The sequence below is a fragment of the Leptidea sinapis genome, chromosome 37 (genome assembly GCF_905404315.1).
Source record: "Leptidea sinapis chromosome 37, ilLepSina1.1, whole genome shotgun sequence".
Taxonomy (NCBI): Eukaryota; Metazoa; Arthropoda; class Insecta; order Lepidoptera; family Pieridae; genus Leptidea; species Leptidea sinapis.
This window is the reverse complement of record NC_066301.1, coordinates 1,760,068-1,779,369: the sequence shown is the minus strand read 5'-3', so window position 1 is coordinate 1,779,369 and position 19,302 is coordinate 1,760,068. Positions and strand designations below refer to the sequence as shown.

The following is a 19,302-nucleotide window of genomic DNA, read 5'->3' as shown; positions in this document are numbered from 1 at the left end:
TAAGTTATTGCTTAGAATAAGAATAAGAATAATTAATTGGGGTGCAATATTAGTTACATAGTTGTTACAAAAATATCTGTTACAAAGTATACATTGGTACAAAGTAACTTTAATTTTAGAAGTATTCTGGCCTCGCACTAGGATTCCCTGTGTCCAGTGTGGGGTCCAGTCACTTCCCCTATCTTAGTACTAAATAATAATAAAAGAAATTTGCGTGTGTGTGTGTGTTTGTATGTATGGATGTGAGTTTGCTTTGTAAGAAAAGACAATTGATAACGTTGGTATAATAATTAAAATTATTGTTTTTAGTTTAGTACATTTATAAGTTTTTCTGTATCATCGTAGTTTAAAACTTTTAACCATTCAAATTTTACGTTTTTACAACTGCGTTTAGTCTTATCTATAGAACTCCTATTTTGTTTGTATAATTTACTGTACAGGAAAGGCTCCAGGAAATAATATGTTCTTAGAGCAAAGGAAGAAAAATTAATAACATTGTTTTAATTAATAATTTGTTTGTTTTTTAGTTTAAATACCTGGAATTATGTGTTACGTAGATTATCTTACTACAGTTAAGGCGAAGAGTAAGCAGAAAACACGCAAACATGGTGTTTTTAGACAAGTTTTGTGGTGAAAGTATAGCATTTCGAGCTATGAACACTACTTAATCCTGTTACACATATCCTTAAGTCTTATTTGTAGGTCGCCGTTGGTTATAGTTAACACTGCCGAGCCTTTTTGAATTACCACTTTTCTTTGAAGTTAAACAAGTTTTTTGGCATGGCGTGACGCATTTTTTGGTACTTCTCTCAGAAGAGTTATTCTTATAGCTTGTACTTTCTTGTGTATGTTAATTTATTCAGATTACTGTTTTCCACCCAAGAATTTTGAAAATAAGGGCTTTGTTACATAGATGGCGGGCCGGCAGCCGTGAACTCATATCGCTCAAGGTCGATGGCATTTAGTGTCGCCTTAATACCATACAATCGATATTCTGGAAGCTAGTTAATTCAATATATAACCACAACACTCTAGTGTTGTTTCTTATTACCAAAATATCATGATCATTATTTCTTTGTTTATTATTCAGCTATAACAAAAACTTTAACATTGACAGCAAACATTGTACCAGTGTAACTGACGTAATTACATTGTTTTAAATATGTACTTAAAGTTATACGTTCAATATTGAATCATTTCTTCCAGAAGCGTCTGCTTCAAAGTACTGAGTTTAATATTTTATCAATAAGCGATAAAATATGAAACCATGAACTCTTAATATTTATGTTTTTCAGCACAAATTATCATTTGCTGAGACAGTGTAGACATTTCACTCGATATTATACCAAATGCTATTTTAGACATTCGAGTGTGAAAATGTTTTCAACTTTCTACTTCTCACATTAAATTCTATTTATTGTTGGATCAAATTTGTAATAGATTAAAAACAACGGAAATAGAAATGTGTAACCTGCGCCTCGCTAAAAAGCTAAAAAAAGAGTATAAAGCGGTGACAAATCGTGGAAGCAGTAATGTGTATGCATTTTTGTTTCGGTAAGAAGGGTGCCTAGGGGTTGCTAGTAAAATTATTGGGAAAAGAGATTAAACATCTTATATCTCAAGAAGACGAGCGCAATTGTAGTGCCGCTCAGAATTTTCAGGTTTTTCAAGAAGCCTGAGAGGCGCTAAATTGTTATGGGCATATCAATTACCAGCAACTGAACGTCCTGCTAGTCTCGTTCTTTAAATTCATAAAAAAAAACTTATATAAGTAACTCCCTTTGTTTGTAATAAAATTGAAACAACCTTTGAATATAATTGCTGGTAATTATTTAAAGGTGAAACATAAAATGATTAAAACCATCAAGGAAAACTGTTCTATAACGACTTGTAACTGTACGACCTTTTGATACAATTATAATTGAATCACAATACAAGATAGTAGCGAAAAATATTGATTTAATACATACTTTCAATAATTTCAGAATTTAAGCTATTTGCAACTTGTTTCTTGCCACTTCTTCTCAGTATAACTCAGCCTTTGTTGGTACAAATTGTAAAAAGTTATAAATTTTGATATTCACAAAAGTTATTTCATAGAAGTTAATTAATAAAGTATTTTTATTTGATTTAAGTAAAGTAAGTAGTAAAAAAATTAATCGTACACGTAAAAAAGCACACTTCGTAATAAAATATTACGAAAAAGCTTTAGCTTAGGTACCTCAAAAGGGAGAGATAATCTATGACATGGATTAAGGCCAATATTGTTAAATGAGAATTTTCTCAAAATTACTTTCCTTACGCTTTTTTTTAAACTCGGAATGAATATCGTTTTTAGGATCAACTAGTTCTCAGTTGATTTTATTTTTAATTATTGCTGGTAACTAAAAATTTACAAAATATTTTCACAACATTTTGGCCTATCCGGCTCATTTGGTAGGGAATGTGGAAAGAAATAAGAATAATATGTTTTTCAAGCTATTCAACGTTGAATTGACAAATTTGTTAAAATAATATTATGGCAATATCCAATCAAAACTACTAGTCTATATTTAGCCGGTCAATGTACACTTTATTTTCACCCAGACTGACTATGAGAATGGATAAATTCTATTGAACAAACGTATTTGTCCTGTCGATCTTAAAAACGTCAGTAACATGAAGTTCCCAGTTCAAACCTCCCACCCTACGAACAAATGTGGTTTCGGTTTTCAACTTAATAATATGTACATTTATTATATATTTATTATTAATTATATAGAGTTCATTCTTTATAATATTATAATGCTTCCTGATTGTATAACGATAGATTTTTTGTAAAAAGATGGTTTTGGCCATCGGGTGTTCAAAGACCTCATCATACCTTCTACGCTATTTGTTGTTTGTACAGGGTTTGGAGTGCGCGTATTTACGAGTACGTAGGATGGTAAATAAAAAAACCACGGTTTTGTGCTATAAAGCCTTGGTTTAAGCAAACATATTTTAATACTTAGCCTTTACGCTAGTCCTAGTAGAGCCACGTCTTCACGCAGTAATCTAAATAATATCTATACATTTAAATAAAATTGAGTTATCTGTTTGTAATATTGAAATAATCATTTTTTACTACATGTATATGGATATCTAATCTAGGCTAATCTCTGAAATGGCTGGACCGATTTTGAGGGGACTTTTAGTGGCAGGTAGTTGATGTAATATGGAGTAACTTTGGATACGTTTATTTTAGAAAAAAATTTTTATTTTAGAAAAATAAAATAATATTGCCACGTCCAAGAAACGGTTTGACTGTAAAAATAATTCATATGGCAAAAGAACGTTTGCCAGGTCAGCTAGTATATAAATAAAATGATAGAGGTGTTCATCTTTTGTACTACATTGTTTAACAACTATTGAATAGATTTCAATTAAGTCTACTAAGTTTGATTCCTAGGGCGCTTGGCCCTATCTTACAAAATATTGTGATATCTTCATTTAATATAAACAAATTAAAGTTCTAAGAAACAACAATTTTTTTAAGCACTAAGTCCTCAGTCATGACGTGTGTATGTATCAGCTAGTGAAAAATACTTATTTACTTTACTAAAAATACTTATTATATTACATTCATAATATTATTATTATAAATTGTATCTAATGAAAATAAACTTAATAATGGGTCATATAGTCTTGAGTAAGAAATTTCGCGGTCAACTGGAAGGTAAAACATAACTGGCTTCGAAGAATCTAATCTAATGCATCAATAGAACGATACAGTTCTTTAAGCCGGCCCATATTCTAGCACTCTATAAGGCGCAAGTCAAGGTAAGCGACCTCAAGCCATCATAGCATAAACATTATAACTTCTTTGATTAACGCGACTGTTACACATTTAAATTAAATATAATTTTGCCCTGTGCTGCCTCGGGGCGTAAAAAGAATAGGGTAGTCCCAGGTCCAAGGGTGTCGTAAGAGGCGACTACGGGCTTTTTGAATGTGGGAGAGTCACGCTGCTGCCTTATGACGTCAGCACAATCGGGCCAGACTCGTCCGGGTTACTTACCACACTCGCACAGAATACCGGCGTGAAGTAGCGGCCTAGTGCCGCTATGTTTCGCATAGGTTAGTGTCGAGGACCGGAGGCCATTCCCCCCCGTCCTTTCCCCCCCCCCCCCAACAAAATATGAGAGCGGTCCTAAAAAATAAATTACCCCAGGAGGGTACCGGCTCTTGTAGAGCCGGAGAATCCCTCCCCGAGCATTCGCGCTCGGGCTGCCTCTCGTATTCTGGGGAGGGCACAGTACCGCGTATGTCACAGGACAAACAGGGCAGCAACACCACGGCACCCCGCTCCACGCTTAATGTGGACTTTTGTAACATCCGGGGAATTCACTCCAACTTAAACGCCGTCCACCACCACCTTGAGACGGCGCAGCCGGCCTTGTGTTTCCTTACGGAGACGCAGATATCTCGACCTAGCGATACGTCATATTTAACGTACCCCGGGTACAAAATTGAGCATAACTTCATGCCTCATGCCGGTGTATGTGTGTACGTTAGGGAGGATATCTGCTGTCGCCGTCTCGGCAATTTTGAGGGCAGGGGCCTGTCTACTCTCTGGCTCCGCGTAGATTTAGAGGACCGCGTCTGCATCTATGCGTGTGTCTACAGGTCCCATAGTGGTAACGCAGAAACGGATTACCTCATGGGCTGCGTTCAAGCGGCATTTGATGACGTGCTTGCTCAGATCCCCTCCGCTGAAATCGTAGTCTTGAGTGATTTCAACGGGCACAATTCCGAATGGCTTGGATCACGTACCACAGACTACGCAGGGCGATCTGTGCATAATTTTGCATTGGCGTATGGTCTGTCCCAATTGGTTGAGTCGCCGACGCGGCTCCCGGATGTGGATAGCCACATGCCGTCCTTATTAGATCTTCTGCTGACTACACATCCCGATGGTTACCAGGTCTCTGTCGACGCCCCTCTCGGAACGTCCGACCATTGCCTGGTCAGGAGTGTAGTGCCTATCCGACGCCAGCGTCGCAGACCACCAGCGACCCGCCGCGTTTGGCACTACAAGTCAGCAGATTGGGATAGGATGCTTTCCTTTTTTGCATCCTACCCTTGGGGCAGGGTTTGTTTCCTTTCAGATGATCCTAGTGCCTGCGCCGTTGCAGTAGCCGATGTGATACTGCAGGGCATGGATATTTTTATACCAAGCTCTGTAGTACCGATCGGTGGCAGATCACAGCCCTGGTTCGATGCGTCAGTTAAAGCAGCATCTGACTGCAAAAAACAGGCGTATCGAACTTGGGTTGCGGCGCTGGGCTCAAAGGATCCGAACTGCAAAGTTCTGAAGAGGAAATATAACCGTGCCTCCAGATTTTTTAAGCGGCAAATCGCCCGTGCGAAATCGAAGCACGTCGTCAAAATTGGCGAGCAGCTTTCCAGTTACCCGACCGGAACACGCAAGTTCTGGTCGTTGTCGAAAGCTGCTCTTGGTAACTTCAACCAGCCGTCCATGCCGCCGTTGCACATGAGGAATGACACCCTGGCCCATACGGCAAAAGAGAAAGCCGATCTCCTGTGCACTCTTTTTTTCTCCAACTCGACTCTTGACGACAACGGAAAAACACCGCCGACCATCCCGCGGTGTCAGAGCTCCATGCCTGAAGTACAGTTCCGACAGAAAACTGTTAGGCGAGCTCTGTTTTCGTTGGACGTCAGGAAGTCGAGCGGGCCGGATGGCATTTCTCCAATCGTGCTTAGAACGTGTGCCCCTGAGTTGACGCCGGTGCTAACGCGTTTATTCCGGCACTCTTATTCAAAAGGCGTAGTCCCTGATTCATGGAAGTCAGCCCTTGTCCATCCGATCCCAAAAAAAGGAGACAGTTCGGATCCGGCAAACTACAGGCCTATTGCTATTACCTCCCTACTCTCCAAAATTATGGAGAGCATAATTAACCGCCAGCTCTTGGTATACCTTGAGGGTCACCAGTTGATCAACGACCGGCAGTACGGCTTTCGCCATGGTCGGTCGACTGGCGATCTTCTGGTATACCTAACACACAGATGGGCGGCGGCTATTGAAAGCAAGGGGGAAGGCCTGGCAGTTTGTCTGGATATAGCGAAGGCCTTTGATCGTGTATGGCACAAGGCGCTCCTCACAAAACTTCCATCATTTGGGCTTCCCGAGAGCTTATGCAAGTGGACCTCCAGCTTCCTCACTGGGCGCAGCATACAGGTCGTTATCGACGGTTATTGCTCGAATCCCAAGCCCGTGAACGCTGGAGTGCCCCAAGGCTGTGTGCTATCTCCCACGCTGTTTCTTCTGCATATCAATGATATGTTGGATACCGCCAACATGCATTGCTATGCAGACGACAGCACTGGTGATGCCGTATACACGGGCCATGCAGGTCTCTCTCGGGAAAACGTCGACCAGTGCCGGGTGAAACTTATGTCTTCTATCGAGTCCTCTCTCGAGAAGGTCGCGGAATGGGGTAAGTTGAACCTTGTCCAATTTAACCCCCAGAAGACTCAAGTTTGCGCTTTTACCACTTAAATAAACCCATTTGTCGTATCACCGCTCTTGGACAACACTTCCCTCAAAGCCTCGCCTAGTATCGGAATACTGGGTCTCGAAATCTCGAGCAATTGCCAATTCCGTGGCCATCTGGAGGGCAAAGCCAAACTGGCTTCAAAGAAACTGGGCGTCATAAATAGAGCACGGCAATACTTCAAGCCGGCCCACATTCTAGCGCTCTACAAAGCGCAGGTCCGGCCTCACATGGAGTATTGCTGTCATCTCTGGTCTGGCGCACCCCAGTATCAGCTCGATCCATTTGACCGCGTGCAACGCAGAGCAGCTCGAATTGTCGGGGACCCAGTACTCTGTGAACGGCTGGATCACTTGGCGTTGCGTAGAGACGTCGCTTCGTTGTGTGTCTTCTACCGCATTTATCACGGGGAGTGTTCCGAAGAGCTGTTCAACCTGATTCCTGCCGCCGAATTTCACCTTCGCACGACACGCCACAAGTTACGATATCATCCCCACCATTTGGATGTGTGGCGGTCCTCCACAGTGCGGTTTTCAAGGAGCTTTCTTCCTCGTACCACGAAGCTGTGGAATGAGCTTCCTTGTGCGGTGTTTCCGGGACGATACGACATGGGTACCTTCAAGAAAAGCGCGTACACCTTCCTTAAAGGCCGGCAACGCTCTTGTGATTCCTCTGGTGTTGCAGGAGAGTGTGGGCGGCGGTGATCACTTAACACCAGGTGACCCGTACGCTCGTTTGTCCTCCTATTCCATAAAAACAAAAAAAAAAAAAACTTTTTAAAGGATTAAAATGCTTGTACTTGTAACTAGATGGATGCTCTTTGTAAATACCACATCTGAGGCAACAAATATTGCTAAACTTCTCAATCATAACTATTACACCTACTAGCTTGACCCCTGTCAACCGCTGTCCTACTGAAAACTTGCTGTGCAAATGGCACGAAACTCGGGTTGAATAAAATAATAATAAAAACTTATGTATAATACATAACCAAGTTACACACTTATTTATAAGCCTAACCTAGCTTTCTATTAGATGTTTTAGTTGAAATGTTACTGTATCTTCCAATATAAATCGGAAGATAATATTGTTTTTTAAACAGGAAAACTTGTTATATTAAAATTGTTAATAAATTATAGAAAAAACTTAATCTCCAAATTGAACTGGTCAAGTTAGCGCACTAAAAAAGCAATTTTGCAGAAATATAAAATTTAATTGTCTTGTAAGTAACAGATTTAACTAAATCCATTCGATTATTTCACGGAAGTTATGAAACCAGGAAATTCTTAATATTTTTGTCTTGTTGTTGTGACTTTGCTTTGGCTGTACCCATTTTCACTGATATATAATATTGTATAATCCTACAAGTAAAAAGCTCGTGAGAATTATAAATCATTAATCATATAATCATAAATTATATAGACGTACAAATACTAGCATAAAGAATAAAGTGTACGAGAGATAAAGCAAAACAGAAAACGAAAGCAAATATTCTATTGGTATTATAAATGATTTGAATGACAAGTCATAACCAGTGAGCCACGCTTGCCGCTAGCTTTTTAGTATTTTGAATATTAATCTGGCTAACTAACTAACGCACATATTGACAAAAATTGGTCACGCATTCTAGGACATCAGATCATCTATTCGCTGAAGACCAGGGCTGCGGAGGAGGTGCGGGTTACGCGATTACCCATGATTACTGTCAAATTCGATCTAATTGTTTTGTCTGGTCGCTATGTTTTCCCTTATTTGAATGATTATTTTTTTTTAATAAATCTTGTATGGTTTTTAACAACTACATCAGAATTGGGATGAACATTTCAAAGTCCAAATAACTTTGTAATCTAAAGCAGGAATTGATAATGTTGACGGCAGTTTGCAAAATAAAACGAGGTTCGTGACATTTAGACCTGCCGTTTGATATCCAATCCAGATGTAAGATCTTAAAGATGCAGTCTTATTATTACTAATACAAGTATTGCTATTAATGTTAAAGAAGGTAGTATTGAAATGGTTTTGTAAATCATAGCAAGAGCACTTTGCAATTCTTATACCACAATTATATTAATAATTGGTTTAATTTATAAAACATTGTTAAAAGATATGTATTTTTTTTATGAATTTATTAGTAATTGATACGCTCTGACCATTGCGATGACGGGATTATTGCAAAATTTGGAGAACTTCTAATACGCCATCGCGAGTAGCTGCAAAGAGACGCACTCAACCATTTCAGACAAACATTTCTCTTTGATCTTTACAAATGGGAGAAGTTGTTAAATAGCCCTTAACTAAAGAATAAATATATTACATCGCTACAGTTATTGCGCCCGATGATAAACGGAACAAATCCAGTTGATTCAGTGTATAGCTGAGACAATTAATAATTCTACCCAGACTCAAAAGCTTTGAAAATAATAGCGGCGAAGTATTAGCTATTATCAGCAACACAAGCAATGAAAAAAGTGACTGATGTATCGCAAGTATAAGTAAAGACCTGTTACCAAGCGTTTTTTTTATGGAAAAGGAGGACAAACGAGCGTACGGGTCACCTCACATCAATAGGAATCACAGGAGCGTTGCCGGCCTTTTAGGAAGGTGTAAGCACTTGAAGATACCCATGTCGTATTGTCCCGGAAACACCGCACAAGGAAGTTCATTCTACAGCTTTGTAGTACTTGGAAAAAAGCTCCGTGAAAACCGCATTGTGGAAGACCGCCACACATCCAGATGGTGGGGATGATATCCTGACTTGTGGCGTGTCGTGCGAAGGTGGAATTCGGCGGCAGGAATCAGGTGACACAGGTATTCGGAATAACTCCCCATGATAAATGCGGTAGCAGACACACAATGAAGCGATGTCTCTTTGCAACGCCAAGTGTTCCAGCCGTTCACAGAGCACTGGGTCCCCGACGATTCGAGCTGCTCTGCGTTGTATGCGTTCAAATGGATCGAGCTGATACTGGGGTGCGCAAGACCAGAGATGATGGCAATACTCCATGTGTGGACTCGCCGTGCCGTGCTCTATTTATGATGCCCAGTTTCTTCGAAGCCAATTTCGCTTTGCTCTCCAGATCGCCGTGGAATTGGCAATTTCTCGAGATTTAGAGACACAGTATTCCGAACAGCTAGAGGCTCTATCCCGACATATAAATCATGTAACATATGTATTATGTATGTCATTGTCGCAGCTGCAAGGGCATAGACAAATACACGAATAGTTTGAATTTGTGACGTAACAATCAAATATTATTTAGGATCTTAAAATGCATGAAAACAATTTATTGTAAAATGAATGGTACTGTATTCATTCAAACCCAACCGTGCCTGCTCAGATAATTTATACGCCTAGATAGAGTCTCTTGCTGCTAGACAACCGATGAAAACAGGTCAGTTTTACTATCGCGATTTGTATGTCACTTTAAGCATGCAATGCTCAAAATAGAGGTTAAGTGTAAACCTCATTTTTTTTATCTAGCGCGCCAGTGATAACGTTTCAACCACCGTTAAAAGTAAACTCTGTTTTGTGACTGGTTTTGGACGGTCGAGGACTTGTGGATCACAATTTCAGTAGTTAAAAACTGAGTTAACGTTTTCTGCAATCTACATAAAATTTGTAACTCAATAAAAACATATCACCAAAATTCATGGAATTCAGTAAACATCTAAAAACAACAAATTCATCATCAAATTTATCTGACTGTTCTGTTTCTGAGTTATGTGATAGCTTATCACCTCGTTATGTGTCTCAGTTCAAAGTAAGACTTTAAATCAGATTTTCTTTAAACAATTTTCCTGACAAAATATACGACACAATTCAATTATTACTAAACAATGTAAATTGTCATAAGGCTTCAAATATCTCCTCTAATTAAATCTTTAAAAGGAAAAGTAAGTACGTACCATTCAGTATATTTCCGCATTGAATGAAAACTGGCCTTACGTTAAGTGAATAAAATAGTGGACCTATCAATCAGATGACCAATCATCGAAAAAATCATATGACCTTAATATTATGATTTATAATAATAATATTATGTTCGGGCAGTATATTTACTAACCTTACATCCTACTGAGAGATTTCATACTAATAAATTATCAATCTGACGAATTCTTTACATCCCCAATGTTATTGGTTTTATTTGATGCACCAATGTGAAAGAAAAGGAAGTAATTCAAATTTTAAACAATTCAATTTCAGAAAAAAAGAACAGGCCTAGCCAATATTTAGCATAAATTGTTCATTTTTCACCACCGTGCTCTCAGTTTGACAATTCTATTCAAACCTTTATATAGAAGGTACTATGTGAAGGTCTTGTTACAATTTCTGCTTACATGTTGAAAACTGTTTCTGTCAGTCTGTTTATCTCTATCTGTGGAATAGAGCAAATAATTTAGTTGACACAATATGTAAACTTAGTATATATAAGCTTTGTACTTAAGCTAAGACATTTGAAAAATGAATACACAAAACTTTACCCTGCCAAGTTATACACTGTGCAAGTAACAACACTGATTTCTAGAGAAAAAAAATAATATACCAAATTTTATGATATGCTTTGAATTTCTGCCAAAATAAATGGTGGATCTTTCACAAGTAAATTCAATTTATACTCATTTTTCTAAATGTTTGGACAGAATATACCAAACGATTCTATTGCAGGAATTTTTTCAAGCTAGAATTCATGAGTAAATTTGTATCGCTGGTTTTCATCACAACTTTCGTCATCTCGGTTGTTGTTCAAGGATCAATCAATCTTGGCAACAGTTCTCTTTGTTTTCGTATAAATAGTGTAATCTTCATTTTTGTTTATTTTGGCGATTCTTCTCAACATAAGGAACTATACAAATCTATGTCTTGCGTGCTGCACCTTTCAATATTGTTGCACACCAAATAAGATTGGAGCTTTTATTACTGGATGATGAGAAACTTACAAGCAATCTCCGACTGATCGTTTGGCCTTCTCGCTTTATTTTGTCTTCCTAGTATTTCAGCGATGAATACTTCTCTTGCAACTTTGCCAAATACCGTAAGTATCTTGTCCAGGGCATAATATAAATTTTATTTTATTTATTGTAAAGGGAAATCAACTGCGACTCCAGCAGTAAATGTGACTGAAAGCAAATCGTCCCTTCACGCCTCGCCAATCCACCTTGAACCAAGCTACCTATTATTGGTAACAATCAATACTGCATAATACACATTGAAGTACATTACATGTACAGTACAGTACATACATACAGTCGATTAGATCGACTTTCATAGTATTTTCTTTTATTTTTAAATAATTCTTATTAATTACTAATTCATTGAGAGTGGTATTGGATTGCTTTAAATAAAAAGTTTATTATTTTATATTAAAGTTATATAATAAGTTTAGGTCGAAGTTCCCGTTGAATTTTATATGACTAACAAATATATCATTAAAACTATGTGCTTTACATAAAAGTCGTGTTTGCTACACAAAATATAATATTTACTTTTTGAAATCAATGTTATTTAATTAACCAACATGGCGCACTCTTGAGACGCGCAAAAAATAATGTAAGATTTGTTATAAAGTCATTAAATAAGTTGATAATTAAAATGGGTAATCAACTTAATGGAAATAATTTTATCGCGTGATCGTAATTAAAGATACTGCCCTTGACTTTTTAAAGATTACCACCATTAGAATAAATAGTTTAAAGACTATTTATTCTAATGGTGTTGGACATAAAATCACTAATACGAAAATTTTACATATAAACTGAAATCATATTATACCTAGGATTTCTAGACGTATATAATATGTAAATTTCAATTTTGAACAATGCACACACACTAACACAAAGTGACATACAAATCGCGAGTGTAAGACGTACACTAAAGTATTAAACCTGGCCTGTTTTGATCCGCTTGTTTCCGATTTCCGTGATTTTTCTTTAGTTTGATGCAGAATGTTTGTCATTTGGTTCCATAAAAAATTGACTTATTTTGATCTAGTAGTTTTCATTTTGTGAATATTTTTGTTTGCGTGGATGATGCTATTAGGTATAGTTTGTGTACTGCTTTATATGGATTTCTCATTTAGTTTGATTATATATTATAATTATTAACCCATTTGCCAAAAAGTGGGTCTTAGGCTACTTGTCATTCATAGCTAAAAACGTTTTTCATGATATTTCATGTGATAGAAAGAAAAAAGAACGTGAAATACGCGATCTATATTGTTTAAGGCACGCGGAACCTTTCGTAGTCCTATCCATAGTAGCTATATAGCTACTTAAAAATACTATTTAATATACGACAATAAAAAGCAACGAAATCTTAGTTTAGTGGATAAATGACACTAAAAATTAAAAATGTGCAACGGAGGCAGGGACGGCTGGTTAAAGTTACCAAGAGCAGCTTTCGACAGCGACCTGAATTTGCGTGTTCCAGTCGGGTAACTGGAAAGTTGCTTCCCGATTTTGACAACGTGCATCGATAAAGAATCTGGTGGCACGGTTATATTTCTTCTTAAGAACTTTGCAGTTCGGGTCCCTTGAGCCCATGCTGCTTGCTGCTTTAACTGACGCATAGAACCAGGGCTGTGATCTGCTACCGATCGGTACTGCAGAGCTTGGTATAAAAATATCCATGACCTGTAGTATGATATCGGCTACTGCAACGGCGCAGGCACTGGAATCATCCGGAGGTAAGCAAACCTTACCCCAAGGGCAGGATGCAAAAAGGAACGCATCATATCCCAATTGGCACTAAAAGTCAGCAGGACTTGTAGTGCCAAATGCGGCGGGGGCAGAAAATCTTATAAGGCATTCCTTGATGTAGACAGCCACATGCATTCATGTGGCTGTCTACATCCGGTAGCCGCGTTGGTGACTCAACCAATTGGGATAGATCATACGCCAATGCAAAATTATGCACAGATCGCCCTGTGTAGTTTGTGGTACGTGACCAAAGCCTACACAGGGCTAATTTTTTGAGAAGCAATCATAATGAGAGAGAAAACAAATTAGTGATTTAGTGGAACTAAAGAATAACATTATATTGTTAAATAATTATCAGTTTTTTATACCAGTTTTATCATTTTTATTTTTTATTATATCAATTTTACCAGTGTGAGGCTCCTTTACACCGGATGCCGGCTAGACTATGGTTACCACAACGGCGCCAATTTCTGCTGTGAAGCAGTAATGTGTGAGCATTTATTGTATATCGGTCCGAAGGGCGCGGTAGCTTGTTAAATTATTCGGCGAATGAGACTTAACATCTTATGTCTCAAGGTGACGAGCGCAGTTGTAGAGCCCCTAAGAATTTTTGGGTCTTTTAAGATCCTGAGTGGCACTGCATTCTAAGGGACAGGGCGTTACAACTACCATCAGCTGTACGTCCTGCTCGTCTTGTCCCTTGTTGTCATAAAAAAAAAACAAATTTAGCGACGGTATGGTAACAGACAGTAGTAATACAAGTCATCTGATAATTATAATATTACCTTGTTGTGATAGTTTTAATACAAACTAGATCTCAAATAATGTTTCTGTTATAAGCTGAAAATTATCATAACTTATAAAACATATTATTTATTTTGTTATTGTAGTAGCTCTACTTAAGTAGATATAAATAGAATACATACGAATATAAATATATGGAATATTGTCTCATAAACATAAGCATATCACAAAGTGATAAATTTAATATGTCTTTGTTTGTAGATAGATAGACATATAGAATCATTTGTAGGCTTGCTATGTGAGCATTCATTATGTAATTTTGTAGTTATCATGCGTAGGTATGCCTTAACACGGATTGTAATGCTCACTAAAATCACATTGCTTGTGGCGGCGTCGTGTGCCGGATCGTCTTCTCCTCCAATGCTCAATATTTATTAAAATATTGACGATTGAAAGAATAAGGTGTTAACCTTAAGACGTCATTTCTCACAGAATCATTTGTACTAATGTGCTTCTATATTTTGACAATAAGTGAAACTTCATTAACCTTACAAAAAACTATATCATGGACTCTTAATTAGGTACTGGTATAATTGTTGCTACAAGGTATCAAATTCTATCATCCACATGCGGAAACATGAACTTGAAACGATTTAATGTAATTTTTCATATTTTTGCGATAAAAAGAATCATCGATTTTTTTCCTAAGCATAGGAGCAACCGTTATGATTAGGATAGTTACAAAAACTACTTCTGAATTCAATTCAGTTTTTAGAAAAAATTGTATTATAAAAGAACGTTCGGGAAAAAATTAAATATTTCAGTGACTTTCACATTGCATGTTGTGATTTAACAAAAAGAAAACGGTTCTATGTGACATAAAAAAAAGCTATTTGTCAATATGTCTGACGGAAAGTGCTTTCGCCACAGTAGAGTAGATAATATGTCTACTATGCTTTCGCTGTTATAGTCTGACTAACTAAAGCTGAAGGCGGCAAATTCAAAAAACTAGAAATACCAACTACAGTAGGAACAAATAATTTTGATACATTTCCTATTTTTTTTTCTTGATAATTCCTTACTGGTTATTATGTAGGTAAAAGTTTTGGTTTTTAATTTTAGAAAGTCATTGATTACATATTTCTAGTACTTGTATTATTTAAAATTGTTACATCCACGTACAAAGGGATCATATTATAATAATCTAGAGTATTGAAAGGGTAACAAATATCTACTGTGCAGGAACTTAATGAAAATCACTTTACAGCTGAGGTGAGCATAAAAAGAAAAGCCATAGGAAGATAAAAAGACTTTATTCATTATAATCAAAAGCTGATTATAATATTTCTATTTCCATAGGTTTGTCTACTGCTGGAACTATCATCCTGCACACTTATGATCAATGGCTCTAGCTCTTTTATTACTCCATTCCTCGTGTTATTCTGAACTTCAACATGAGGAATAATATGCTCTGTCAATGTTTGTCAATGTTCTGATGTTATACATTCAAAACCATTTTTTATGACTGTTTCCATTTGAGCTACTGAAATGTATGTTTCATCTTGGTGTATTATTTGTTTTTTTGGTCGCAACTGTCGTCAAGAGTATCTGAAATACAATATAATATCCAATACTTTATACACAGAAACAATACTGTGCAAATAGTAGGTGAACTATGTGAAACACAAAAAACATAAAAACATTCATTACGTAATTACATACTAATTTTAAGTCAAATATCAAATTCATTGCACCGTACTAACCAACGAACTCAGTCAAGATGTCTAAACATTTATTTTTATACCACAACATCGCTTCCTTCTCTTCTTGTTCTTGAATTTACTCAATATATTAAATAACACTCGCCGCACTTCACTTTTTATCGTTTTACTCATGTTCATTTATTGAAGTAGGCGTTACTTTGCGGAAATTCATAATTATTCAAATGAGTTGAGTTTTCTTTAGTGTTAATTCCTCCAATGTTAGATTATAATTAAGATATTCGTGCCAGATTTTGGCGACTCAACATGTCTTGAGGATGCCTCGTGGAGAGGCGATACAATTGTGTCGAATTGTTTAAAGACAAATATTGGCGGTATTAACACCAAAGAAAACTCAAATCATTTTGATAATTACTCATGTTCGCTTAGAAAGATTCCATAGACCGTTGCCTACAGGACAGGCTACGCCTAGTGTAGGGACCAAATATGATGTAATATTATGTGATAAAGTGTCTGTATATAATGAATAAATAAAAAAAATAAAAAATTAAAATAAATTTCTTTAGTGGTGTCTTGACCACTTAAGGTCCACGAACGTCATTACATACTCACAACAGTCACTAGCGCGTTAATCCGCCTAACAATTACAAAATATTATGGTCCAGGCTCTCGCCCGGCTTCGCTGTAAAAACATAGAGGATGTTTTTAGTCGTTAGGGGTGTCTGCCTAAGCGGACATCCGAGCCCGACATAATATGGGCCCTGTTTCAGGTTCTAAGTACGTAGATCTATTTTCCTCTTCTCGAGAAAACCGTTCAGGTTCAAATGCAACGAGGAAGATATCAGATTCAATAGAAAGCCGAGTAGAACATCAAATATCGAAAGATAGCATAAATCGGCACAACCGCAGAAACTACTAAATTTAACTAGCTGATATCTAATATGTTATGATTATATCTTAGAATGCCTTGTGTAGAGGTGAGGTGACACGTGTCGAGTTTATTAAAAGAAACAAATATTAGCGGAATTGAACAGATGTTCGCGGATATACCACGAGTTGGTGTGTTTCTAAACGATGTGGTGATCACTGGAAGGGATGATAAGGAACATCTTGATAACCTGTATAGAGTGTTCGAGAGGCTAGAGGCGGAAGTACGGGCTGAAGATTAAAAAAGAAAAGTGTTCTTTTCTAGCTGACTCCATAACATTCTTAGGATATGTTGTTGATAAGGAGGGATTGCACACATGCCCAAAGAAGATTAAAAACATTTTAAATGTGGCTTCGCCCAGCAAAGTGACTGAGTTACGTTCATTCCTCGGAATGGCCATGTACTATGCAAACTTTGTGAAAAATATTAGTACATTACTTACACCTCTTTATGAGTTGTTAAGAAAAGAGGCCAAATTTGTATGGTCTCAGCGGTGTGAAGCAGCCTTTAAACAAGTGCAGGATGCAAAGATGGGCCATCATATTAGGTGGATATCAGTATGATATCGAGTATGTACATACATCAAAGAATGGAGCGGACGCCCTGTTGCGGTTACCACCGCACAGACCGGCCAGTCAGTCACAACAGCAGGAAGAAGTAACATATTTAAATTTAGTACAGGATTTCATACCAATTACCAGTCAAGAGGTGAGGAAAGCAACAGAAAAGGATACAGTTTTAAGACAAGTTTTAACAAATATTAAGGCTGGTTGGTCATTATATTGTCAACAGGATGAATTGAAATCGTTTTTTGCGCGTAGGCAGGAGCTGTATGTAGAAGGCGGTTGCATCATGTGGGGCTATCGTATGATTATTCCACAAACATTGAGATCAACTATATTGAAGGAACTGCACAGCAGCCATCAGGTAGTCAAAATGAAAAGTGAGGCGCGAAGCTTCGTCTGGTGGCCGCATATTGACCGGGATATAGAAGTCAGTCAATTGTGTATGATTTGTGCAGCAGAGGGCTCAGCACCTCCACGAGTAACATCTCAGCCTTGGCCATACTGTTCGGAGCCTTGGTCTAGACTCCATATGGACTTTTTGGGCCCCTATGAAGGCAAAACCTTTTTTGTTCTGATTGACTCCACAACGAAATGGATCGAAGCTTTTTTGATGGCTAGGACAACGGCATCCGCAGTTATCAAGGTATTGCGAGAGACTTTTGCCAGGTTTGGATTGCTAAAAGAAGTCGTCTCTGATAACGGCCCGCCGTTCGCAAGTCAAGAGATGGATTATTTCATGAAATTAAATGGAATACTACATACCTTTACAGCACCATACCATCCAGCATCGAATGGAGCCGCGGAAGGGGTAGTCAAATTATGTAAGAAAACTATTAAAAAGGCGATCAGAGAAAAGAAAGACGTAGAGGAAACGTTGCAAGCTCCAGATTTTCATGAGCAATTGTGTCGTATACGTGTCCCTAAAAGTAATAATCTTCGCCCACGAAAAAATAAACTTTTCGTGGTCCCGTTACCTGAGCAATGGCACCTATAAGCATCTTTCAACGCGCTCTTGGACAAGAATGCTCAATAGGACCCATTCAATGATGGGTGGACTTCCCTAGTTTCTGAACTACTACGGTACGCATAGAGCATTGAAATTGTATAATTAGTTCAATTATTCATTAATATTCCTTTTTTGTTTGTAATTTTTCCTTTTTGTATTTCGTCTAATTAGTGTAAGTGGCACTGCCGTGCTAATTGGACAATAAATAGTACAATTTTGTTTCATTTACTGCTACTTCTGATGATAATGACTAAAACTAGTTTTTATGGGAGTTTTTTTTTTATTATAAAAATTATAGTGGTTACGAAAGTATGAGTAAACAAAGTAGTTGGTACTATATATGCTCCAAATACTATGGAGTGCTCATCAAATCAAATCAAAGTACAGACAAAATAGTTCCAAATAAACCCTTATTACCATTACATTGAGTACCCATAATATCCTTTAGTCCCCTATTTGTTTAGTTGTTGATCTTAGAGTACCTTACAACTAACGTAGTCTTTCTACTGGGTACGTACTTACCGCATATTAGGACTATGTAGGTATTTATTATATTTCTGAATTTAAATGTCATAGATACTGTGATAATATGCTCATATGATTCTATAGCTTTAAAGAACATAGTAGCGTACACCAGTATAATGAACAAGCTTACAAAATTAAAACCCTAAATAAGTTTAACAGTACAATTTATTTCTCCATTAGAGTTTCAAATTGTTAGCCCGACAGACGTTCCGTCATGGCAAAGGTTACTTGGCATGGGCGGATCTGGTGGCTTTCCATAAAATCCGTTCCATTCTTAGCTAACCTCTACTCGGCGAAAGAAATATTCCTATTAAATTCTATCGTACCTGCAACTACAAGTTTATATTGATTATAAACTTAAGTTTATACGATGTTTATACAAAAATTATTGAGGTGTAACGTTATGGGAGTCAAATGAAATAAATTATTAAAAATAAGTCATCTTGCACTAACGAAACTTTTTGCGCAATTTACATCTTATTTTTTTTGATATGACAGTCATTTTTTATAATATGGATGTTTCGACACCATCAAAGTATCTATAATTAATCAAATCAGTAATTCAGTAGTAATTCAA

General features: G+C 37.2%; 1 protein-coding gene across 1 annotated transcript; it reads left to right on the top strand.

Moving 5' to 3' along the window:
* Window positions 1–17,150: 17,150 nt before the first annotated feature.
* LOC126975708 (uncharacterized protein K02A2.6-like) lies at window positions 17,151–18,188 on the top strand. Its single transcript, XM_050823708.1, has one exon. The coding sequence runs from the start codon at window positions 17,151–17,153 to the stop codon at window positions 18,186–18,188; it is 1,038 nt and encodes a 345-aa protein (XP_050679665.1).
* Window positions 18,189–19,302: the final 1,114 nt, after the last annotated feature.